Source organism: Anomaloglossus baeobatrachus, chromosome 4, assembly GCF_048569485.1.
Source record: "Anomaloglossus baeobatrachus isolate aAnoBae1 chromosome 4, aAnoBae1.hap1, whole genome shotgun sequence".
Taxonomy (NCBI): domain Eukaryota; kingdom Metazoa; phylum Chordata; class Amphibia; order Anura; family Aromobatidae; genus Anomaloglossus; species Anomaloglossus baeobatrachus.
In genome coordinates, this window is record NC_134356.1 from 10,667,923 (window position 1) to 10,695,912 (window position 27,990).

Sequence of the window (27,990 nt, forward strand, 5' to 3'; positions counted from 1 at the left end):
TGCCTCTCAGAGGCCGGCATTACCTCAGATACCGGTGTTACCTCGCAGAGGCGGGTGTTATTTCACACAGGCCGATGTTACCTCAGATACGGTGAAACCTCACACAGGCCGATGTTACCTCGCAGAAGTCGGAGTTACCTCACAGAGGCCGGTTTTACCTCACACAGGCCGATGTTACCTCGCAAAAGTCGGAGTTACCTCACAGAGGCTGGTTTTACCTCACACAGGCCGATGTTACCTCACACAGGCCGCTGATTTTACCTCACACAGGCCGGAGTTACCTCACACAGGCCGGAGTTACCTCACACAGGCCGGAGTTACCTTGCAGAAGCCGCACTTACCTCACACAGGCTGGTCTTTCCTCACACAGGCCGCTGATTTTACCTCACACAGGCCGCTGATTTTACCTCACACAGGCCGATGTTACCTCACACAGGCCGATGTTACCTCACACAGGCCGGAGTTACCTCACACAGGCCGGAGTTACCTCACACAGGCCGGAGTTACCTCGCAGAAGCCGCACTTACCTCACACAGGCTGGTCTTTCCTCACACGGTCTCACCCTGTCTTCTCTAGGCCCATTTCTGATGGCCGATGTCCATCTTCACTGTTTCAATAAGGGGACCATCCAGCCAGCTGTATCTCGCCATTGTTGGCACAGGGGCATTCCTCTTGTCCTTACACCTCGGGCTTCCCCTGTGCCTCCTCTTACACTGCATCCTCCAGCCAGAGCAGGAGCACGTGGCCAAGCCTAAAGGGCAACCAAAACTCAGTGCGGTTATCTGCCGGCCCACAGGGAGCAAGACCCTCTCCGGCTCCAGAACCATCACTGGCTCTATTACCCTCCCCTCACTGGCTCTATTACCCTCCACTCACTGGCTCCAGGACCCCTTCCTCATCGGCTCCAGGACCCTTCCCTTACGGGCTCCAGGACCATCCCCGCATCGGCTCCAGGACCCCCAGCTCACCGGCTCCAGAACCCTCCCCGCACCGGCTCCAGAACCCTTCCCTCACCAGCTCCAGGACCCCATCCTCACCAGCTTCAGAACCCTCCCCGAACTAGTTCCAGGACCCCCTCCTCACCAGCTCCAGAACCCTCCCCGCACCTGCTCCAGGACCACTCCTTACCAGCTCCAGGACCCCCTCCTCACCAGCTCCAGAACCCTCCCCGCACCTGCTCCAGGACCCCTCCTTACCAGCTCCAGGACCCCCTCCTCACCAGCTCCAGGACCCCCCCTCACCAGCTCGGGGACCCCCTCCTCACCGACTCCAGAACCCTCCCCGCACCAGCTCCAGGACCCCCTCCTCACCAGCTCCAGGACCCCCCTCACCAGCTCCAGGACCCCCTGCTCACCGAATCCAGAACCCTCCCCGCACCAGCTCCAGGACCCCCTCCTCGACAGCTCCAGGACCCCCTCCTCACCAGCTCCAGGACCCCCTCCTCACCGACTCCAGAACCCTCCCCGCACCAGCTCCAGGACCCCCTCCTCGACAGCTCCAGGACCCCCTCCTCACCAGCTCCAGGACCCCCTCCTCACCGACTCCAGAACCCTCCTCGCACCAGCTCCAGGACCCCCTCCTCACCAGCTCCAGGACCCCCTCCTCACCGACTCCAGAACCCTCCCCGCACCAGCTCCAGGACCCCCTCCTCGACAGCTCCAGGACCCCCTCCTCGACAGCTCCAGGACCCCCTCCTCACCAGCTCCAGGACCCCTCCTCACCAGCTCCAGGACCCCCTCCTCACTGACTCCAGAACCCTCCCCGCACCAGCTCCAGAACCACCCTGGGTTGTAGCGTTGCTAGAGTGGTGCGGTGCGAGACCAGAGGAGGATCGGTGGGGTGAATCTTGGGGGCCATTCCAAAGTTTGCTATGTTCCCCTGCAATGTCCCCAACAATAATATTTCCAATTAAGGACACCCCCTAGCCCCAGACTTCCCGCGCCCACTCAGCCCCCTCCCAGCTCTCCATTCATTAGCCCAGACCTGGCGCCATGTTGGCCTGCGGCATATGGCGGCATTTTCTGATGTATTACTGAGGACATTATGGACAGTGGAGCTCCCCTGTGTCCATGTAAGGGGAGAGCAGAATCTCATCCTTCAGAGCAGCGCTCCACAGCCTTTTTCACACAGACGCCACATTCTTGATGACACTATATTTAGCATCTCCAGGGTCCGGCTCATAGTTACCACCATCCGAGCGAGGACCCCTTACAGGACAGTCCCCAAAATGAAGCACGCCGCATGCTTGGAGTAGTAGTTGCAAAGCTCCAGTATAACTATTTGCTCTACAACTACAACTCCCAGCGTCACCTCCAGCTTTCAGCGCCCCCATCTCATGACAATGTACCACCTGCAAAACTAAAACTCCCAACCTTCGTTGTGGTCATGGATTGCTGGGAGTTGTAGTGTTCTCTCCGCTCTCGGCTGACGACTGCGGAGAACGTGTTAAATATCTGGCGGCGCGCACAATGAGGAATCTGTGCTCTTCCTGCTCCGTGGATCGCGCCCCAGTCCAGCTGGATGAATGGCACATGTGTGCGGCCAGCTGTGCCCACGCCCAGAGATCGGCCCCCCGCCTCCGACTGCAGCCACCACAGCAGCCGAAGGAGAAAGTATCCACCACAGCACAGAGAATGGGCTCTGAGGGGGAGAGAATCAGCATGGAGGTGAGTACACGAGAGGGGGCCGCTCCTTCCCCCCCCCCGGCCCCGGTATTTGGGACATTGGTGTAGAATGTCTCAGATCTGGGAAAGACATTACTTACATAATAGCAACAAGTTCATCCAATCAGGGAGGCCCGCGGTCAAAAGATGGGACCAAACGTCACCCCCAAGGACCCGGAGCCAAGATCAGAGCCAGGTAAGGATTGAGGACCCCTAAATCCATCCAAAAAAAGGAAACCCTGCGACCTCCAACATTCTGGACCCTCCAGAAGAAGCGAAACCTAAGTATCTGGACTACAAGATCTCTCCTAGGTTCTCATGTACGGATAAAGAGGTGATTCCCCCCCCCCCGGAGAGGGCCCTAGGGACCCTCAAACCACCTAAAGCCCATCAGAGATAAGATCACACTAAGCCTCAAATTCACAGTAAGAGACGAACCAAGAACCCAAAAAGTTTTAGGGGTCCGGGTCAAGAAAATTTACTCCCTCTATTTAAAAAAAAATAAGTAAAAGACTAGCCTAAAGTTTCCCAAACAAGGGTCCTCAGATATGTGTTAGTGGGGGGTCCTTAAAAAGTTCTCCAGAACAAGCAGGGACATAATGTAAAGGGACATATTTAACAAAGAGGCCTTATGAGTCTGGGTACAACTCCCACCGCTGCCCCCCTATGACTGCACCTCAGCGAGTCCTTCTAAAAGGAGTCTCGGGTCCCTCGGGGGCCGGCCTAATAGGAAAATCTCCACCGGCAGCGCCTTAGACTCAGCACCGTGCTGGGAGACCTAACAGTATGGTGCCATCTTCTCTGAGCCAGTAGGGGGAGCTGTCTGACAGCTGATAGGATCTGGCAGAATTGTGAATGCAGCTCTGGATGTGACTGGAGTATATGCATGGACACATCATGTGTGTTTCTTGTTTTGGTCCCCAGCCTCCGTTCCTGGAATTTTAGAAACGAGAGATTCCTAATTTTCTGCAGATGTTGTGTAACCGTATCCCCCCCCCTCCTGCACCTATAGGACCCCCGTGGCCGAGGCGCCCACCTGGTGGCTCTGGGCAGGAAAACCAGGATCATTATAGTCATTTTGGGGATAGTAGTACAAGAGCTGCAATAAGTAATAACATCTAGAGTCAAAAGACCTCTTTGGGAAATGTGGAAACTATTAATCTGGGCACAGTATGGCACTTACTGGGCACTGTTTGGCCGCACAACATGTAGCATACGTGACGCGTAAGCAAAGTCGGGCATTTTCGGATAATTTCCACAGTGACACTGTATGCACTACAACAGAGCTGCTGGGATGTATGAACTCTGTATGGCACTATGTGACACTGTATGGCCTCATTATATTGATATTTCATATCTACCTGCATTAGTGTTTAGTAACTTGAAGTGTGTGTCAGCGCTGTATGGTGCCACAGGAGCACAGCCTGGATGTATGAATTCACAACATAAACGTAAATGAGCTCTGTATGCCATTATGTCACACTGTATGGCACTATGTGAGGTCTGTATGGCACTATGTGACACTGTATAGCACTATGTGAGTACTGTATGGCATTATGTGAGGTCTGTATGGCACTATGTGACACTGTATGACGCTATGTGAGTACTGTATGGCACTATGTGAGCACTGTATGGCACTATGTGAGGTCTGTATGGTACTATGTGAGTACTGTATGGCACTATGTGAGTACTGTATGGCACTATGTGAGTACTGTATGGCACTATGTGAGTACTGTATGGCACTATGTGAGGTCTGTATGGCACTATGTGAGGTCTGTATGGCACTGTGACACTGTATAGCATTATGTGAGTACTGTATGGCATTATGTGACACTGTATGGCACTATGTGTCACTGTATGGCGCTATGTGACACTGTATGGAACTATGTGAGTACTGTATGGCACTATGTGAGTACTGTATGGCGCTATGTGACACTGTGTGGCACTATGTGAGACTGTATGGCACTATGTGAGTACCGTATGGCATTATGTGACACTGTATGGCATTATGTGACACTGTATTGCACTATGTGACACTGTATGGCATTATGAAACACTGTATGGCACTATGTGAGTACTGTACTGTATGGCAGTATGTGTGCTCTGTATGGCACTATGTGACACTGTATGGCACTATGTGACACTGTATGGCACTATGTGACACTGTATGGCACTGTGTTTGCTCTGTATGGCACTATGTGACACTGTATGGCACTAGGTGACACTGTATGGCATTATGTGAGTACTGTATGGCATTATGTGACACTGTATGGCATTATGTGAGTACTGTATGGCATTATGTGACACTGTCTGGCACCATGTGAGCACTGTATGGCACTATGTGAGTACTGTATGGCACTATGTGAGCACTCTATGGCACTATGCGAGTACTGTATGGCTCTATGTGACACTGTATGGCACTATGTGAGTACTGTATGGCACTATGTGTGCTCTATATGGCACTATTTGAGACTGTATGGCATTATGTGACACAGTATGGCATTATGTGACCCTGTATGGAACTATGTGACACTGTATGGCACTATGTGAGCACTCTATGGCACTATGTGAGTACTGTATGGCACTATGTGAGCACTCTATGGCACTATGTGAGTACTGTATGGCTCTATGTGACACTGTATGGCACTATGTGAGCACTCTATGGCACTATGTGAGTACTGTATGGCTCTATGTGACACTGTATGGCACTATGTGTGCTCTGTATGGCGCTATGTGAGGTCTGTATGGTGCTATGTGACACTGTATGGCACTATGTGTGCTCTGTATGGCTCTATGTGACACTGTATGGCACTATGTGTGCTCTGTATGGCGCTATGTGAGGTCTGTATGGCACTATGTGAGTACTGTATGGCTCTATGTGACACTGTATGGCACTATGTGTGCTCTGTATGGCGCTATAAGAGGTCTGTATGGCACTATGTGAGTACTGTATGGCACTATGTGAGGTCTGAATGAATTCACAACATAAACGTAAATGAGCTCTGTATGCCATTATGTCACACTGTATGGCACTATGTGAGGTCTGTATGGCACTATGTGAGGTCTGTATGGCACTATGTGACACTGTATAGCACTATGTGAGTACTGTATGTCATTATGTGAGGTCTGTATGGCACTATGTGACACTGTATGACGCTATGTGAGTACTGTATGGCACTATGTGAGTACTGTATGGCACTATGTGAGGTCTGTATGGCACTATGTGAGTACTGTATGGCACTATGTGAGGTCTGTATGGCACTATGTGTGCTCTGTATGGCGCTATGTGAGTACTGTATGGCACTATGTGTGCTCTGTATGGCACTATGTGAGGTCTGTATGGCACTATGTGAGTACTGTATGGCACTATGTGAGGTCTGTATGGCACTATGTGTGCTCTGTATGGCGCTATGTGAGGTCTGTATGGCACTATGTGAGGTCTGTATGGCACTATGTGACACTGTATGGCACTATGTGTGCTCTGTATGGCGCTATGTGAGGTCTGTATGGCGCTATGTGAGTACTGTATGGCACTATGTGAGGTCTGTATGGCACTATGTGAGGTCTGTATGGCACTATGTGAGGTCTGTATGGCACTATGTGACACTGTATGGCACTATGTGTGCTCTGTATGGCGCTATGTGAGGTCTGTATGGCACTATGTGAGTACTGTATGGCACTATGTGAGGTCTGTATGGCGCTATGTGAGGTCTGTATGGCACTATGTGAGTACTGTATGGCACTATGTGTGCTCTGTATGGCGCTATGTGAGGTCTGTATGGCACTATGTGAGGTCTGTATGGCACTATGTGAGGTCTGTATGGCACTATGTGTGCTCTGTATGGCACTATGTGAGTACTGTATGGCACTATGTGTGCTCTGTATGGCACTATGTGAGGTCTGTATGGCGCTATGTGTGCTCTGTATGGCACTATGTGAGGTCTGTATGGCACTATGTGAGGGCTGTATGGCACTATGTGAGTACTGTATGGCACTATGTGTGCTCTGTATGGCACTATGTGAGGTCTGTATGGCGCTATGTGTGCTCTGTATGGCGCTATGTGTGCTCTGTATGGCACTATGTGAGTACTGTATGGCACTATGTGAGGTCTGTATGGCACTATGTGTGCTCTGTATGGCACTATGTGAGTACTGTATGGCACTATGTGAGTACTGTATGGCACTATGTGAGTACTGTATGGCACTATGTGAGTACTGTATGGCACTATGTGAGTACTGTATGGCACTATGTGAGTACTGTATGGCACTATGTGAGTACTGTATGGCACTATGTGAGTACTGTATGGCGCTATGTGTGCTCTGTATGGCGCTATGTGAGGTCTGTATGGCGCTATGTGTGCTCTGTATGGCGCTATGTGAGTACTGTATGGCACTATGTGTGCTCTGTATGGCGCTATGTGAGGTCTGTATGGCACTATGTGAGTACTGTATGGCGCTATGTGTGCTCTGTATGGCGCTATGTGAGGTCTGTATGGCGCTATGTGTGCTCTGTATGGCGCTATGTGAGTACTGTATGGCACTATGTGTGCTCTGTATGGCGCTATGTGAGGTCTGTATGGCGCTATGTGAGGTCTGTATGGCACTATGTGAGTACTGTATGGCACTATGTGAGTACTGTATGGCACTATGTGAGTACTGTATGGCACTATGTGACACTGTATGGCGCTATGTGTGCTCTGTATGGCACTATGTGAGTACTGTATGGCACTATGTGACACATTTTTGCAGTGTGTAGCAGACCTTGCTGTATTTTCTGCTCTTTGCTTCCCTGATTAGTGGATTGTTCCGCCACATACCTGTGTCCTAATCACTCTACAAGCGCCGCAGTCACTACAGAGGATTGTACCTGTGCGACAGGTCCACGACTAATATCACTGATATCACACTAATTAGTCCTCTATTAATGACTCCGCCCCTCCCCCATCCTGGCTGCCGTCCAGTCTGATCACACAGGGGAAATCAGTGTCATTACTGGTCCCAACATTGACCTCTGTACGACCGATCCACGTACTGCCCCCCCCCCCCCTGCAATCAGCAAACCGCAACGAGAGGCAGAAAGGAAGAGAAAGGTGAAAAACCGCCCCAGGAATGAGAAAACAGCGCAAATCCCACACACAATCTCCGCACCGCCTAGAGATATATAACCGTGTTATAGGAATGTATTATAGTATATTCTTGTACATAGGGGGCAGTATTATAGTAGTTATATTCTTGTACATAAGGGCAGTATTATAGTAGTTATATTCTTGTACATAGGGGGCAGTATTATAGTAGTTATATTCTTGTACATAGGGGCAGTATTATAGTAGTTATATTCTTGTACATAGGGGCAGTATTATAGTAGTTATATTCTTGTACATAGGAGCAGTATTATAGTAGTTATATTCCTGTACATAGGGGCAGTATTATAGTAGTTATATTCTTGTACATAGGGCCAGTATTATAGCAGTTATATTCTTGTACATAGGGGCAGTATTATAGTAGTCATATTCTTGTACATAGGAGCAGTATTATAGTAGTTATATTCTTGTACATAGGGCCAGTATTATAGCAGTTATATTCTTGTACATAGGGGCAGTATTATAGTAGTCATATTCTTGTACATAGGAGCAGTATTATAGTAGTTATATTCTTGTACATAGGGGCAGTATTATAGTAGTCATATTCTTGTACATAGGAGCAGTATTATAGTAGTTATATTCTTGTACATAGGAGCAGTATTATAGTAGTTATATTCTTGTACATAGGGCCAGTATTATAGCAGTTATATTCTTGTACATAGGGGCAGTATTATAGTAGTTATATTCTTGTACATAGGGCCAGTATTATAGCAGTTATATTCTTGTACATAGGGCCAGTATTATAGCAGTTATATTCTTGTACATAGGGCCAGTATTATAGCAGTTATATTCTTGTACATAGGGGCAGTATTATAGTAGTCATATTCTTGTACATAGGAGCAGTATTATAGTAGTTATATTCTTGTACATAGGGGCAGTATTATAGTAGTTATATTCTTGTACATAGGAGCAGTATTATAGTAGTTATATTCTTGTACATAGGGCCAGTATTATAGCAGTTATATTCTTGTACATAGGGGCAGTATTATAGTAGTTATATTCTTGTACATAGGGCCAGTATTATAGCAGTTATATTCTTGTACATAGGGCCAGTATTATAGCAGTTATATTCTTGTACATAGGGCCAGTATTATAGCAGTTATATTCTTGTACATAGGGGCAGTATTATAGTAGTCATATTCTTGTACATAGGGGCAGTATTATAGTAGTTATATTCTTGTACATAGGAGCAGTATTATAGTAGTTATATTCTTGTACATAGGGCCAGTATTATAGCAGTTATATTCTTGTACATAGGGCCAGTATTATAGCAGTTATATTCTTGTACATAGGGGCAGTATTATAGTAGTTATATTCTTGTACATAGGGCCAGTATTATAGTAGTTATATTCTTGTACATAGGGGCAGTATTATAGTAGTTATATTCTTGTACATAGGGAGCAGTATTATAGTAGTTATATTCTTGTACATAGGGCCAGTATTATAGTAGTTATATTCTTGTACATAGGGGCAGTATTATAGTAGTTATATTCTTGTACATAGGGCCAGTATTATAGCAGTTATATTCTTGTACATAGGGGCAGTATTATAGTATTTATATTCTTGTACATAGGGCCAGTATTATAGTATTTATATTCTTGTACATAGGGCCAGTATTATAGTAGTTATATTCTTGTACATAGGGGCAGTATTATAGTAGTTATATTCTTGTACATAGGGCCAGTATTATAGCAGTTATATTCTTGTACATAGGGGCAGTATTATAGTATTTATATTCTTGTACATAGGGGGCAGTATTATAGTAGTTATAGTCTTGTACATAGGGGCAGTATTATAGTATTTTAGTCTTGTATATAGGGGCAGTATTATAGTAGTTATATTCTTGAACATAGGGGCAGTATTATAGTAGTTATATTCTTGTACATAGGGGCAGTATTATAGTAGTTATAGTCTTGTATATAGGGGGCAGTATTATAGTAGTTATATTCTTGTACATAGGGGGCAGTATTATAGTAGTTATATTATTGTACATAGGGGGCAGTATTATAGTAGTTATATTCTTGAATATAGGGGGCAGTATTATAGTAGTTATATTCTTGAACATAGGGGCAGTATTATAGTAGTTATATTCTTGTACATAGGAGCAGTATTATAGTAGTTATATTCTTGTACATAGGGGCAGTATTATAGTAGTTATATTCTTGTATATAGGGGGCAGTATTATAGTAGTTATATTCTTGTACATAGGGCCAGTATTATAGCAGTTATATTCTTGTACATAGGGGCAGTATTATAGTAGTTATATTCTTGTACATAGGGCCAGTATTATAGCAGTTATATTCTTGTACATAGGGGCAGTATTATAGTAGTTATATTCTTGTACATAGGGCCAGTATTATAGTAGTTATATTCTTGTACATAGGGGCAGTATTATAGTAGTTATATTCTTGTATATAGGGGGCAGTATTATAGTAGTTATATTCTTGTACATAGGAGCAGTATTATAGTAGTTATATTCTTGTACATAGGGGGCAGTATTATAGTAGTTATATTCTTGTACATAGGGGGCAGTATTATAGTAGTTATAGTCTTGTAGATAGGGGCAGTATTATAGTAGTTTTAGTCTTGTATATAGGAGCAGTATTATAGTAGTTATATTCTTGTATATAGGGGCAGTATTATAGTAGTTATATTCTTGAACATAGGGGCAGTATTATAGTAGTTATATTCTTGTACATAGGGGCAGTATTATAGTAGTTATATTCTTGTATATAGGGGGCAGTATTATAGTAGTTATATTCTTGTACATAGGGGGCAGTATTATAGTAGTTATATTCTTGTACATAGGGGGCAGTATTATAGTAGTTATATTCTTGAATATAGGGGGCAGTATTATAGTAGTTATATTCTTGAACATAGGGGCAGTATTATAGTAGTTATATTCTTGTACATAGGAGCAGTATTATAGCAGTTATATTCTTGTACATAGGGACAGTATTATAGTAGTTATATTCCTGTACATAGGGGGCAGTATTATAGTAGTTATATTCTTGTACAAAGGGGCAGTATTATAGTAGTTATATTCTTGTACATAGGGGCAGTATTATAGTATTTATATTCTTGTACATAGGAGCAGTATTATAGTAGTTATATTCCTGTACATAGGGGGCAGTATTATAGTAGTTATATTCTTGTACAAAGGGGCAGTATTATAGTAGTTATATTCTTGTACATAGGGGGCAGTATTATAGTAGTTATATTCTTGTACATAGGGGCAGTATTATAATAGTTATATTCTTGTACATAGGAGGCAGTATTATAGCAGTTATATTCTTGTACATAGGGGCAGTATTATAGTAGTTATATTCTTGTACATAAGGCCTGTATTATAGTAGTTATATTCTTGTACATAGGGCCAGTATTATAGCAGTTATATTCTTGTACATAGGGGCAGTATTATAGTAGTTATATTCTTGTACATAGGGGCAGTATTATAGTAGTTATATTCTTGTACATAGGGCCAGTATTATACCAGTTATATTCTTGTACATAGGGGCAGTATTATAGTAGTTATATTCTTGTACATAGGGCCAGTATTATAGTAGTTATATTCTTGTACATAGGGGCAGTATTATAGTAGTTATATTCTTGTACATAGGGCCAGTATTATAGTAGTTATATTCTTGTACATAGGGCCAGTATTATAGCAGTTATATTCTTGTACATAGGGGCAGTATTATAGTAGTTATATTCTTGTACATAGGGCCAGTATTATAGTAGTTATATTCTTGTACATAGGGGCAGTATTATAGTAGTTATATTCTTGTACATAGGGCCAGTATTATAGCAGTTATATTCTTGTACATAGGGGCAGTATTATAGTATTTATATTTTTGTACATAGGGGGCAGTATTATAGTAGTTATAGTCTTGTACATAGGGGCAGTATTATAGTAGTTTTAGTCTTGTATATAGGGGCAGTATTATAGTAGTTATATTCTTGAACATAGGGGCAGTATTATAGTAGTTATATTCTTGTACATAGGGGCAGTATTATAGTAGTTATATTCTTGTATATAGGGGGCAGTATTATAGTAGTTATATTCTTGTACATAGGGGGCAGTATTATAGTAGTTATATTCTTGTACATAGGGGGCAGTATTATAGTAGTTATATTCTTGAATATAGGGGGCAGTATTATAGTAGTTATATTCTTGAACATAGGGGCAGTATTATAGTAGTTATATTCTTGTACATAGGAGGCAGTATTATAGCAGTTATATTCTTGTACATAGGGGCAGTATTATAGTAGTTATATTCTTGTACATAGGGCCAGTATTATAGTAGTTATATTCTTGTACATAGGGCCAGTATTATAGCAGTTATATTCTTGTACATAGGGGCAGTATTATAGTAGTTATATTCTTGTACATAGGGCCAGTATTATAGTAGTTATATTCTTGTACACAGGGCCAGTATTATAGCAGTTATATTCTTGTACATAGGGGCAGTATTATAGTAGTTATATTCTTGTACATAGGGCCAGTATTATAGTAGTTATATTTTTGTACATAGGCGGCAGTATTATAGTAGTTATATTCTTGTACATAGGAGCAGTATTATAGTAGTTATATTCTTGTACATAGGGGGCAGTATTATAGTAGTTATATTCTTGTACATAGGGGTAGTATTATAGTAGTTATATTCTTGTACATAGGGGGCAGTATTATAGTAGTTATAGTCTTCTACATAGGGGCAGTATTATAGTAGTTTTAGTCTTGTATATAGGGGCAGTATTATAGTAGTTATATTCTTGAACATAGGGGCAGTATTATAGTAGTTATATTCTTGTACATAGGGACAGTATTATAGTAGTTATATTCTTGTATATAGGGGGCAGTATTATAGTAGTTATATTCTTGTACATAGGGGCAGTATTATAGTAGTTATATTCTTGTACATAGGGGGCAGTATTATAGTAGTTATATTCTTGAATATAGGGGGCAGTATTATAGTAGTTATATTCTTGAACATAGGGGCAGTATTATAGTAGTTATATTCTTGTACATAGGAGCAGTATTATAGTAGTTATATTCTTGTACATAGGGGCAGTATTATAGTAGTTATATTCTTGTATATAGGGGGCAGTATTATAGTAGTTATATTCTTGTACATAGGGGCAGTATTATAGTAGTTATAGTCTTGTACATAGGGGGCAGTATTATAGTAGTTATATTCTTGTACAGAGGAGCAGTATTATAGCATTATTTTCTCTGGATTCTGCAGTGCCTCTATGTTGTAGCTTCTCTGTGCAGGAGTTTTGATCACTTGCTGCCTACACACAGTGCTCGGCACATTGGCTTTAGGCGTTAGTGTGAGTTATGAATATGAACAATTAATTTAATCTCAATGAACATTTTGCCAATTTAGATGAATTAGATAATGCATTGCACAGATCGCTGACGTCCGATCTGTGTATATATTCATCTCTGGCACAGGACCACTCATGATAGGCCGACATGTGCCAGTGACAGAATCATGAACTGACAAAGGCCAAAAGAAACATGAATAATCGGGTAAATTATCCACAGGCGAGAAAGACAGCAGCGAATAGAGAAGAGGCGGAGGAGAACACGATTATTAATTCTGAATGGCAACACTGCCACCTGCTGGTAGAACAGAGATTCTTCAAATCCACTCACTATGTGGTATTATCGAAAATACAAGATATTCAAGAGACGCAAACCAATGAAAAGGAAAACATAGACCAGAAACGGAAAGTGGTACTGTGCAGTGTATATATACAGAATAATACAGATACTGAGGATTACACCCAGTATACAGGACAGGAGAAGTGGTACTGTGCAGTGTATATATACAGGATAATACAGATACTGAGGGTTACACCCAGTATACAGGACAGGAGAAGTGGTACTGTGCAGTGTATATATACAGAATAATACAGATACTGAGGATTACACCCAGTATACAGGACAGGAGAAGTGGTACTGTGCAGTGTATATATACAGGATAATACAGATACTGAGGATTACACCCAGTATACAGGACAGGAGAAGTGGTACTGTGCAGTGTATATATATATATACAGAATAATACAGATACTGAGGATTACACCCAGTATACAGGACAGGAGAAGTGGTACTGTGCAGTGTATATATATATACAGAATAATACAGATACTGAGGATTACACCCAGTATACAGGACAGGAGAAGTGGTACTGTGCAGTGTATATATACAGAATAATACAGATACTGAGGATTACACCCAGTATACAGGACAGGAGAAGTGGTACTGTGCAGTGTATATATACAGAATAATACAGATACTGAGGATTACACCCAGTATACAGGACAGGAGAAGTGGTACTGTGCAGTGTATATATACAGAATAATACAGATACTGAGGATTACACCCAGTATACAGGACAGGAGAAGTGGTACTGTGCAGTGTATATATACAGAATAATACAGATACTGAGGATTACACCCAGTATACAGGACAGGAGAAGTGGTACTGTGCAGTGTATATATACAGAATAATACAGATACTGAGGATTACACCCAGTATACAGGACAGGAGAAGTGGTACTGTGCAGTATATATATACAGGATAATACAGATACTGAGGATTACACCCAGTATACAGGACAGGAGAAGTGGTACTGTGCAGTGTATATATACAGAATAATACAGATACTGAGGATTACACCCAGTATACAGGACAGGAGAAGTGGTACTGTGCAGTGTATATATACAGAATAATACAGATACTGAGGATTACACCCAGTATACAGGACAGGAGGAGTGGTACTGTGCAGTGTATATATACAGAATAATACAGATACTGAGGATTATACCCAGTATACAGGACAGGAGAAGTGGTACTGTGCAGTGTATATATACAGGATAATACAGATACTGAGGATTACACCCAGTATACAGGACAGGAGAAGTGGTACTGTGCAGTGTATATATACAGAATAATACAGATACTGAGGATTACACCCAGTATACAGGACAGGAGGAGTGGTACTGTGCAGTGTATATATACAGGATAATACAGATACTGAGGATTACACCCAGTATACAGGACAGGAGAAGTGGTACTGTGCAGTGTATATATACAGAATAATACAGATACTGAGGATTACACCCAGTATACAGGACAGGAGGAGTGGTACTGTGCAGTGTATATATACAGGATAATACAGATACTGAGGATTACACCCAGTATACAGGACAGGAGAAGTGGTACTGTGCAGTATATATATACAGAATAATACAGATACTGAGGATTACACCCAGTATACAGGACAGGAGGAGTGGTACTGTGCAGTGTATATATACAGAATAATACAGATACTGAGGATTATACCCAGTATACAGGACAGGAGAAGTGGTACTGTGCAGTGTATATATACAGGATAATACAGATACTGAGGATTACACCCAGTATACAGGACAGGAGGAGTGGTACTGTGCAGTGTATATATACAGGATAATACAGATACTGAGGATTACACCCAGTATACAGGACAGGAGAAGTGGTACTGTGCAGTGTGTATATATACAGAATAATACAGATACTGAGGATTACACCCAGTATACAGGACAGGAGAAGTGGTACTGTGCAGTGTATATATACAGAATAATACAGAAACTGAGGATTACACCCAGTATACAGGACAGGAGAAGTGGTACTGTGCAGTGTATATATACAGAATAATACAGATACTGAGGATTACACCCAGTATACAGGACAGGAGAAGTGGTACTGTGCAGTGTATATATACAGAATAATACAGATACTGAGGATTATACCCAGTATACAGGACAGGAGAAGTGGTACTGTGCAGTATATATATACAGAATAATACAGATACTGAGGATTACACCCAGTATACAGGACAGGAGGAGTGGTACTGTGCAGTGTATATATACAGAATAATACAGATACTGAGGATTATACCCAGTATACAGGACAGGAGAAGTGGTACTGTGCAGTGTATATATACAGGATAATACAGATACTGAGGATTACACCCAGTATACAGGACAGGAGGAGTGGTACTGTGCAGTGTATATATACAGGATAATACAGATACTGAGGATTACACCCAGTATACAGGACAGGAGAAGTGGTACTGTGCAGTGTGTATATATACAGAATAATACAGATACTGAGGATTACACCCAGTATACAGGACAGGAGAAGTGGTACTGTGCAGTGTATATATACAGAATAATACAGAAACTGAGGATTACACCCAGTATACAGGACAGGAGACGTGGTACTGTGCAGTGTATATATACAGAATAATACAGATACTGAGGATTACACCCAGTATACAGGACAGGAGAAGTGGTACTGTGCAGTGTATATATACAGAATAATACAGATACTGAGGATTACACCCAGTATACAGGACAGGAGAAGTGGTACTGTGCAGTGTATATATACAGAATAATACAGATACTGAGGATTACACCCAGTATACAGGACAGGAGGAGTGGTACTGTGCAGTGTATATATACAGGATAATACAGATACTGAGGATTACACCCAGTATACAGGACAGGAGAAGTGGTACTGTGCAGTGTATATATACAGAATAATACAGATACTGAGGATTACACCCAGTATACAGGACAGGAGGAGTGGTACTGTGCAGTGTATATATACAGGATAATACAGATACTGAGGATTACACCCAGTATACAGGACAGGAGAAGTGGTACTGTGCAGTATATATATACAGAATAATACAGATACTGAGGATTACACCCAGTATACAGGACAGGAGGAGTGGTACTGTGCAGTGTATATATACAGAATAATACAGATACTGAGGATTATACCCAGTATACAGGACAGGAGAAGTGGTACTGTGCAGTGTATATATACAGGATAATACAGATACTGAGGATTACACCCAGTATACAGGACAGGAGGAGTGGTACTGTGCAGTGTATATATACAGGATAATACAGATACTGAGGATTACACCCAGTATACAGGACAGGAGAAGTGGTACTGTGCAGTGTGTATATATACAGAATAATACAGATACTGAGGATTACACCCAGTATACAGGACAGGAGAAGTGGTACTGTGCAGTGTATATATACAGAATAATACAGAAACTGAGGATTACACCCAGTATACAGGACAGGAGAAGTGGTACTGTGCAGTGTATATATACAGAATAATACAGATACTGAGGATTACACCCAGTATACAGGACAGGAGAAGTGGTACTGTGCAGTGTATATATACAGAATAATACAGATACTGAGGATTATACCCAGTATACAGGACAGGAGAAGTGGTACTGTGCAGTATATATATACAGAATAATACAGATACTGAGGATTACACCCAGTATACAGGACAGGAGGAGTGGTACTGTGCAGTGTATATATACAGAATAATACAGATACTGAGGATTATACCCAGTATACAGGACAGGAGAAGTGGTACTGTGCAGTGTATATATACAGGATAATACAGATACTGAGGATTACACCCAGTATACAGGACAGGAGGAGTGGTACTGTGCAGTGTATATATACAGGATAATACAGATACTGAGGATTACACCCAGTATACAGGACAGGAGAAGTGGTACTGTGCAGTGTGTATATATACAGAATAATACAGATACTGAGGATTACACCCAGTATACAGGACAGGAGAAGTGGTACTGTGCAGTGTATATATACAGAATAATACAGAAACTGAGGATTACACCCAGTATACAGGACAGGAGACGTGGTACTGTGCAGTGTATATATACAGAATAATACAGATACTGAGGATTACACCCAGTATACAGGACAGGAGAAGTGGTACTGTGCAGTGTATATATACAGAATAATACAGATACTGAGGATTACACCCAGTATACAGGACAGGAGAAGTGGTACTGTGCAGTGTATATATACAGAATAATACAGATACTGAGGATTACACCCAGTATACAGGACAGGAGGAGTGGTACTGTGCAGTGTATATATACAGAATAATACAGATACTGAGGATTACACCCAGTATACAGGACAGGAGGAGTGGTACTGTGCAGTGTATATATACAGAATAATACAGATACTGAGGATTATACCCAGTATACAGGACAGGAGAAGTGGTACTGTGCAGTGTGTATATATACAGAATAATACAGATACTGAGGATTACACCCAGTATACAGGACAGGAGAAGTGGTACTGTGCAGTGTATATATACAGAATAATACAGGTACTGAGGATTACACCCAGTATACAGGACAGGAGAAGTGGTACTGTGCAGTGTATATATACAGAATAATACAGAAACTGAGGATTACACCCAGTATACAGGACAGGAGAAGTGGTACTGTGCAGTGTATATATACAGAATAATACAGATACTGAGGATTACACCCAGTATACAGGACAGGAGAAGTGGTACTGTGCAGTGTATATATACAGAATAATACAGATACTGAGGATTACACCCAGTATACAGGACAGGAGAAGTGGTACTGTGCAGTGTATATATACAGAATAATACAGATACTGAGGATTACACCCAGTATACAGGACAGGAGAAGTGGTACTGTGCAGTGTATATATACAGAATAATACAGATACTGAGGATTACACCCAGTATACAGGACAGGAGAAGTGGTACTGTGCAGTGTATATATACAGAATAATACAGAAACTGAGGATTACACCCAGTATACAGGACAGGAGAAGTGGTACTGTGCAGTGTATATATACAGAATAATACAGATACTGAGGATTACACCCAGTATACAGGACAGGAGAAGTGGTACTGTGCAGTGTATATATACAGAATAATACAGATACTGAGGATTACACCCAGTATAGAGGACAGGAGAAGTGGTACTGTGCAGTGTATATATACAGAATAATACAGATACTGAGGATTACACCCAGTATGCAGGACAGGAGAAGTGATACTGTGCAGTGTATATATACAGAATAATACAGAAACTGAGGATTACACCCAGTATACAGGACAGGAGACGTGGTACTGTGCAGTGTATATATACAGAATAATACAGGTACTGAGGATTACACCCAGTATACAGGACAGGAGAAGTGATACTGTGCAGTGTATATATACAGAATAATACAGAAACTGAGGATTACACCCAGTATACAGGACAGGAGAAGTGATACTGTGCAGTGTATATATACAGAATAATACAGAAACTGAGGATTACACCCAGTATACAGGACAGGAGAAGTGGTACTGTGCAGTGTATATAGTGTAATACAGGTACTGTGCAGTGTATATATAGTGTAATACAGGTACTGTGCAGTGTGTGTGTATGTGTATCACTTTGCAAACCATGATTAAGAATTTCACTCCTGTCATTAAATTTGACCTCATAGATGCATCATATACAATCTGCTTTGCTGTATTGTATATCGGTTGTCTTCCTGTATATGATGATGTAAGGGATGATGAGGTCCCTGATTTTGGCCTCTCACCCTCCTCTCTGTGACTCAGCTATGACACAGTGTCTGGGCAGCAGGGAGCGGTCGGGAGGCTGCTGGTGGCACTTTGTCAATCTGGCAGTGATTAATTACTAATACTCTAGGACAAGTCACATGAAGACAGAAGTAACACATCAGGTCCAATGAAACTTCCTGACCTTGAAGTTCACATCCGCTGAGAACACCTGATCATACGGAAGAAACTGGACGCAACATGGCGGTGACCGAGGCTGTGACGCATCAGCGAAATTACATGACAAAAGCAAAATCATGTCATTATGAAAACGAAACTGACATGGCAGTTATATACTGCAATATACTGCACATAACTAAATCATATAACTACTATAATACTGCCCCTATGTATAAGAATATAACTACTATAATACTGCCCCCTATGTACAAGAATATAACTACTATAACACTGCCCCCTATGTACAAGAATATAACTACTATAATACTGCCCCTATGTATAAGAATATAACTACTATAATACTGCCCCCTATGTATAATAATATAACTTCTATAATACTGCCCCTATGTACAAGAATATAACTACTATAATACTGCCCCTATATACAAGAATATAAGCACTATAATACTGCCCCCTATGTACAAGAATATAACTACTATAATACTGCCCCTATGTACAAGAATATAACTACTATAATACTGCCCCTATATACAAGAATATAACCACTATAATACTGCCCCCTATGTACAAGAATATAACTACTATAATACTGCCCCCTATGTACAAGAATATAACTACTATAATACTGCTCCTATGTACAAGAATATAACTACTATAATACTGCCCCTATGTATAAGAATATAACTACTATAATACTGCCCCCTATGTACAAGAATATAACTACTATAATACTGCCCCTATGTATAAGAATATAACTACTATAATACTGCCCCTATATACAAGAATATAACCACTATAATACTGCCCCCTATGTACAAGAATATAACTACTATAATACTGCCCCTATGTACAAGAATATAACTACTATAATACTGCCCCTATATACAAGAATATAACCACTATAATACTGCCCCCTATGTACAAGAATATAACTACTATAATACTGCCCCCTATGTACAAGAATATAACTACTATAATACTGCTCCTATGTACAAGAATATAACTACTATAATACTGCCCCTATGTATAAGAATATAACTACTATAATACTGCCCCCTATGTACAAGAATATAACTACTATAATACTGCCCCTATGTACAAGAATATAACTACTATAATACTGCCTCTATATACAAGAATATAACTACTATAATACTGCCCCTATGTACAAGAATATAACTACTATAATACTGCCCCTATGTATAAGAATATAACTACTATAATACTGCCCCTATGTACAAGAATATAACTACTATAATACTGCCCCTATGTACAAGAATATAACTACTATAATACTGCCTCTATATACAAGAATATAACTACTATAATACTGCTCCTATGTACAAGAATATAACTACTATAATACTGCCCCCTATGTACAAGAATATAACTACTATAATACTGCTCCTATGTACAAGAATATAACTACTATAATACTGCCCCTATGTATAAGAATATAACTACTATAATACTGCCCCCTATGTACAAGAATATAACTACTATAATACTGCCCCTATGTATAAGAATATAACTACTATAATACTGCCCCTATATACAAGAATATAACCACTATAATACTGCCCCTATGTACAAGAATATAACTACTATAATACTGCCTCTATATACAAGAATATAACTACTATAATACTGCCCCTATGTACAAGAATATAACTACTATAATACTGCCCCTATGTATAAGAATATAACTACTATAATACTGCCCCTATGTACAAGAATATAACTACTATAATACTGCCCCTATGTACAAGAATATAACTACTATAATACTGCCTCTATATACAAGAATATAACTACTATAATACTGCTCCTATGTACAAGAATATAACTACTATAATACTGCCCCCTATGTACAAGAATATAACTACTATAATACTGCTCCTATGTACAAGAATATAACTACTATAATACTGCCCCTATGTATAAGAATATAACTACTATAATACTGCCCCCTATGTACAAGAATATAACTACTATAATACTGCCCCTATGTATAAGAATATAACTACTATAATACTGCCCCTATATACAAGAATATAACCACTATAATACTGCCCCCTATGTACAAGAATATAACTACTATAATACTGCCCCTATGTACAAGAATATAACTACTATAATACTGCCCCTATATACAAGAATATAACCACTATAATACTGCCCCCTATGTACAAGAATATAACTACTATAATACTGCCCCCTATGTACAAGAATATAACTACTATAATACTGCCCCTATGTACAAGAATATAACTACTATAATACTGCTCCTGTGTACAAGAATATACAGTGCCTACAAGTAGTATTCAACCCCCTGCAGATTGAGCAGGTTTACACATTCGGAATAACTTGGCATTGTGACATTTGGACTGTAGATCAGCCTGGAAGTGTGAAATGCAGCAAAAAAGAAGGTTATTTTTTTTTTTATTTTTTTTTTTTAAATTGTGAAAAGTTTATTCAGAGGGTCATTTATTATTCAACCCCTCAAACCACCAGAATTCTGTTTGGTTCCCCTAAAGTATTAAGAAGTATTTCAGGCACAAAGAACAATGAGCTTCACATGTTTGGATTAATTATCTCTTTTTCCAGCCTTTTCTGACTAATTAAGACCCTCCCCAAACTTGTGAGCAGCACTCAAACTTGGTCAACATGGGAAAGACAAAGGAGCATTCCAAGGCCATCAGAGACAAGATCGTGGAGGGTCACAAGGCTGGCAAGGGGTACAAAACCCTTTCCAGGGAGTTGGGCCTACCTGTCTCCACTGTTGGGAGCATCATCCGGAAGTGGAAGGCTTATGGAACTACTGTTAGCCTTCCACGGCCTGGACAGCCTTTGAAAGTTTCCTCCCGTGCCGAGGCCAGGCTTGTCCGAAGAGTCAAGGCTAACCCAAGGACAACAAGGAAGGAGCTCCGGGAAGATCTCATGGCAGTGGGAGCATTGGTTTCAGTCAATACCATAAGTAACGTACTCCACCGCAATGGTCTCCGTTCCAGACGAGCCCGTAAGGTACCTTTACTTTAAAAGCGTCATGTCAAGGCTCGTCTACAGTTTGCTCATGATCACTTGGAGGACTCTGAGACAGACTGGTTCAAGGTTCTCTGGTCTGATGAGACCAAGATCAAGATCTTTGGTGCCAACCACACACGTGACGTTTGGAGACTGGATGGCACTGCATACGACCCCAAGAATACCATCCCTACAGTCAAGCATGATGGTGGCAGCATCATGCTGTGGGGCTGTTTCTCAGCCAAGAGGCCTGGCCATCTGGTCCGCATCCATGGGAAGATGGATAGCACGGCCTACCTGGAGATTTTGGTCAAGAACCTCCGCTCCTCCATCAAGGATCTTAAGATGGGTCGTCATTTCATCTTCCAACAAGACAACGACCCAAAGCACACAGCCAAGAAAACCAAGGCCTGGTTCAAGAGGGAAAAAATCAAGGTGTTGCAGTGGCCTAGTCAGTCTCCTGACCTTAACCCAATTGAAAACTTGTGGAAGGAGCTCAAGATTAAAGTCCACATGAGACACCCAAAGAACCTAGATAACTTGGAGAAGATCTGCATGGAGGAGTGGGCCAAGATAAATCCAGAGACCTGTGCCGGCCTGATCAGGTCTTATAAAAGACGATTATTAGCTGTAATTGCAAACAAGGGTTATTCCACAAAATATTAAACCTAGGGGTTGAATAATAATTGACCCACACTTTTATGCTGAAAATTTATTAAAATTTAACTGAGCAACATAACTTGTTGGTTTGTAAGATTTATGCATCTGTTAATAAATCCTGCTCTTGTTTGAAGTTTGCATCTTATCAAACCTGCTAAATCTGCAGGGGGTTGAATACTACTTGTAGGCACTGTACATATTATAAATCTGCAGGGGGTTGAATACTACTTGTAGGCACTGTACATATTATAAATCTGCAGGGGGTTGAAGACTACTTGTAGGCACTGTAACTACTATAATACTGCCCCTATGTACAAGAATATAACTACTATAATACTGTCCCTATGTACAAGAATATAACTACTATAATACTGTCCCTATGTACAAGAATATAACTACTATAATACTGTCCCTATGTACAAGAATATAACTACTATAATACTGCTCCTATGTACAAGAATATAACTACTATAATACTGCCCCTATGTACAAGAATATAACTACTATAATACTGCCCCAATGTACAAGAATATAACTACTATAATACTGCCCCTATGTACAAGAATATAACTACTATAATACTGCTCCCTATATACAAGAATATAACTACTATAATACTGCCCCTATGTATAAGACTATAACTACTATAATACTGCACCTATGTACAAGAATATAACTACTATAATACTGCCCCTATGTACAAGAATATAACTACTATAATACTGCCCCTATGTACAAGAATATAACTACTATAATACTGCTCCCTATATACAAGAATATAACTACTATAATACTGCCCCTATGTACAAGAATATAACTACTATAATACTGCCCCTATGTATAAGACTATAACTACTATAATACTGCCCCTATGTACAAGAATATAACTACTATAATACTGCCCCCTATGTACAAGACTATAACTACTATAATACTGCCCCTATGTACAAGAATATAACTACTATAATACTGCCCCTATGTACAAGAATATAACTACTATAATACTGCCCCCTATGTACAGGAATATAACTACTATAATACTGCCCCTATGTACAGGAATATAACTACTATAATACTGCCCCCTATGTACAGGAATATAACTATAATACTGCCCCTATGTACAGGAATATAACTACTATAATACTGCCCCCTATGTACAAGAATATAACTACTATAATACTGCCCCTATATACAAGAATATAACTACTATAATACTGCCCCTATGTACAGGAATATAACTACTATAATACTGCTCCCTATGTACAAGAATATAACTACTATAATACTGCCCCTATGTACAGGAATATAACTACTATAATACTGCCCCCTATGTACAAGAATATAACTACTATAATACTGCCCCTATGTACAAGAATATAACTACTATAATACTGCCCCTATGTACAAGAATATAACTACTATAATACTGCTCCCTATGTACAAGAATATAACTACTATAATACTGCTCCCTATGTACAAGAATATAACTACTATAATACTGCTCCCTATGTACAAGAATATAACTACTATAATACTGCTCCTATGTACAAGAATATAACTGCTATAATACTGCCCCTATGTACAAGAATATAACTACTATAATACTGCCCCTATTAGAAGAATATATCTACTATAATACTGCCCCTATGTACAAGAATATAACTACTATAATACTGCCCCTATGTACAGGATTATTCTATGTAATGCCGCCCCTGTGTGCACTCTGTGTTGATATAGTAATGGTCTGTGGTCTCTGATTTCTGGTGCAGGCGGCTGGTAATCCTGTCGGCCGTGGAGTGCGATCTGCCATCAATATTAACCATTACGCCACCAAGAAGAGCCTGGCGGAGAGCATGCTGGACGTGGCGCTGTTCATGGCGAATGCTGCGCAGCTGAAGGCGGTGCTGGAGCAGGGGCCGAGCTTCACCTATTACGTCACGCTCATCACCCTCATCTCCCTGTCTCTGGCGCTGCAGGTCGTTATTGGGATTCTGCTGATTATCATCGGTAATTATCTGCATGGAGAACAATCCTCCACACAAGAAAACTTCATGTTTGCTACATAATGAGAATAAGGAAGCCTTGTGTCACCCTATCTATAGCTCAGCAGTCTGAAATGGCTGATAACTGGGAGCAATAGCATGAATTACCTGCCCTATGGTTAGCATGAATGATAACAGAGAACAATCCACTGCATGCAGAGACAGACATATATATAGCTGCAGCACTGGTCATGGCCACTAGATGGCGAGAGATCCACTATTTGATTGCTTGTAGTTCCTCAGCACAACCTGCAGGTGGCAGTGCTGTTATTGCTTCCAGGCTTTTATTGTTGAAGAAATTGATATTTCTGGAGATTTAACCCCTCATGTCCCTTCTATCTACAGCTCGCAAGAACCTGAATGACGTCTCCAAGCAGCCACGCCTGGACGTGATGAATAATGTGGCCACCGCCCTCGTGTTCATCACCGTCCTCATCAATATCTTTATCACCGCATTTGGGGTGCAAAAAACAGGTCTTTACCCATCACGGGGGCCGCGGGGCCTGCACTAAGTGGGACTTACCAGGAGGTAAAATCCGGGTACAAAGCTATATTACTGTTTGTATTATCGTATCCAAAGTAATGTATCCACGTGTGATGCTGTCTGCTGAGCTGTGTATCTAATCCTCTCCTGTGTGATACTGTCTGCTGAGCTGTGTATCTAATCTTCTCCTGTGTGATACTGTCTGCTGAGCTGTGTATCTAATCTTCTCCTGTGTGATACTGTCTGCTGAGCTGTGTATCTAATCCTCTCCTGTGTGATACTGTCTGCTGAGCCATGTATCTAATCCTATCCTGTGTGATACTGTCTGCTGAGCTGTGTATCTAATCCTCTCCTGTGTGATACTGTCTGTGTGATACTGTTTGCTGAGCCGTGTATCTAATCCTATCCTTTGTGATACTGTCTGCTGAGCCGTGTATCTAATCCTCCCCTGTGTGATACTGTCTGCTGAGCCGTGTATCTAATCTTCCCCTGTGTGATACTGTCTGCTGAGCCGTGTATCTAATCCTATCCTTTGTGATACTGTCTGCTGAGCCATGTATCTAATCCTCTCCTGTGTGATATTGTTTGCTGAGCCGTGTATCTAATCCTCTCCTGTGTGATACTGTCTGCTGAGCCGTGTATCTAATCCTATCCTTTGTGATACTGTCTGCTGAGCCATGTATCTAATCCTATCCTGTGTGATATTGTTTGCTGAGCTGTGTATCTAATCCTCTCCTGTGTGATACTGTCTGCTGAGCCATGTATCTAATCCTCTCCTGTGTGATATTGTTTGATGAGCTGTGCATCTAATCCTCTCCTGTGTGATACTGTCTGCTGATCTGTGTATCTAATCCTATCCTGTGTGATACTGTTTGCTGAGCTGTGTATCTAATCCTCTCCTGTGTGATACTGTCTGCTGAGCCGTGTATCTAATCCTCTTCTGTGTGATACTGTCTACTGAGCTGTGTATCTAATCCTCTGTGTGATACTGTCTGCTGAGCCGTGTATCTAATCCTATCCTGTGTGTACTGCCTGCTGAGCTGTGTATCTAATCCTCTCCTATGTGATACTGTCTGCTGATCTGTGTATCTAATCCTCTGTGTGATACTGTCTGCTGAGCTGTGTATCTAATCCTCTGTGTGATACTGTCTGCTGAGCTGTGTATCTAATCCTCTGTGTGATACTGTCTGCTGAGCTGTGTATCTAATCCTCTGTGTGATACTGTCTGCTGAGCTGTGTATCTAATCCTCTTCTGTGTGATACTGTCTGCTGAGCTGTGTATCTCAGCCCCTTCTATGTGATACTCCCTGAGCCCGTGTCTATGAGGACAGGTGTCAGACTGACCTCGCTCTCCCGTTCTGTCTTGCAGTCCCTCCCCCGCGGTGCCGACGTCTGGATCGTCCTCGGTTCTTCTCGACGTTCCTCCTTGTTCTTATCGCTCTTTGTTTCTGGATAGTAATAATTATTATTCGTCGTTATTTTCTGTTTTTTTCTCTGTTTACGACTTTTGCACTTTTATTAATTTATTTTCTGTTGTTCTGGTTTCGCCTCATACGTGTGATTATAGATTTAAAAAAAAATTCTTTGTAAATCTGTGGACTATGGAGGACGGGGCCTATGGCAACACTTACTACACACAGGGGTTTGTGGAGGATGGTGGGGAGGGTTAACCATCGCGTTTTCCCATCTTTACAGTAGTAATTGTGTGTGTTCTCCTTTAAATTGCCCCATTTGAGGTGTCTCCATGTTGGGGTGCTCCTGTTTACCCTCTTACTTTAAGTCCTTTTGGCCGCAGTACACAACCGCCTTGCCAAAATGCCAGAAAACATTATTTACGGCTTACTTCTGTAAGGGGAGGAGCTACGTGTAAGTCCCACCCCTGCAGAACATTGTGTGTGTTCTCCTTTAAATTGCCCTATTTGAGGTGTCCCTGTTTGTGGAGTATTCCTTTTTACCCTATTATTTATAAGTCCTCTTGGCCGCAGTATGCAACAGCATTGCCAATCCGCCAAAAAACAATGTACGGCTTATTTTTTGTAAGGGGAGGAGCCAGGTGTAAGTCCCGCCCCTGCAGAACCTAATAAAAGTTTTAATGAGCGTTTCCGCACATATACGGATTTTGTGCTCCAGAGGTTGATGCCACATTCGTGAACATTTCTGCCAATTTGCAACAGTGTCGTCCACAGAGAAGCCCTCGTCTTAAATTTGTCTCCAGGACCCCACAGGGTTCGTCTCGTTACTGCTGTAGGGCTGTGGAGTAACGTGGAGGGATTTGGTGCCAGGGTGGCCGAGGCCTAATTATACAGACTGAGTAGATGAAAGCTGATTTATG

At 41.4% G+C, this 27,990-nt stretch overlaps 1 protein-coding gene across 1 annotated transcript; it reads left to right on the forward strand.

The window, feature by feature from the left end:
* The first annotated feature begins 2,564 nt into the window (after positions 1-2,564).
* On the forward strand, positions 2,565-27,759 carry NINJ2 (ninjurin 2). The gene is made up of 4 exons (XM_075343620.1): positions 2,565-2,666; positions 24,902-25,139; positions 25,520-25,703; positions 27,028-27,759. Exons 1-3 carry the CDS (start codon positions 2,634-2,636, stop codon positions 25,684-25,686), a joined length of 438 nt encoding a protein of 145 aa, XP_075199735.1. The 5' UTR covers positions 2,565-2,633; the 3' UTR covers positions 25,687-25,703; positions 27,028-27,759.
* The last annotated feature ends 231 nt before the right edge of the window (positions 27,760-27,990 follow it).

Coding starts and splice junctions, on each gene's coding strand:
- NINJ2 (XM_075343620.1), top strand. CDS start 2,634: ATGGGCTCTGAGGGGGAGAGAATCAGCATGGAG. Junction 2,667..24,901: donor GGGAGAGAATCAGCATGGAG/GTGAGTACACGA, acceptor TTTCTGGTGCAG/GCGGCTGGTAATCCTGTCGG. Junction 25,140..25,519: donor GATTCTGCTGATTATCATCG/GTAATTATCTGC, acceptor TTCTATCTACAG/CTCGCAAGAACCTGAATGAC.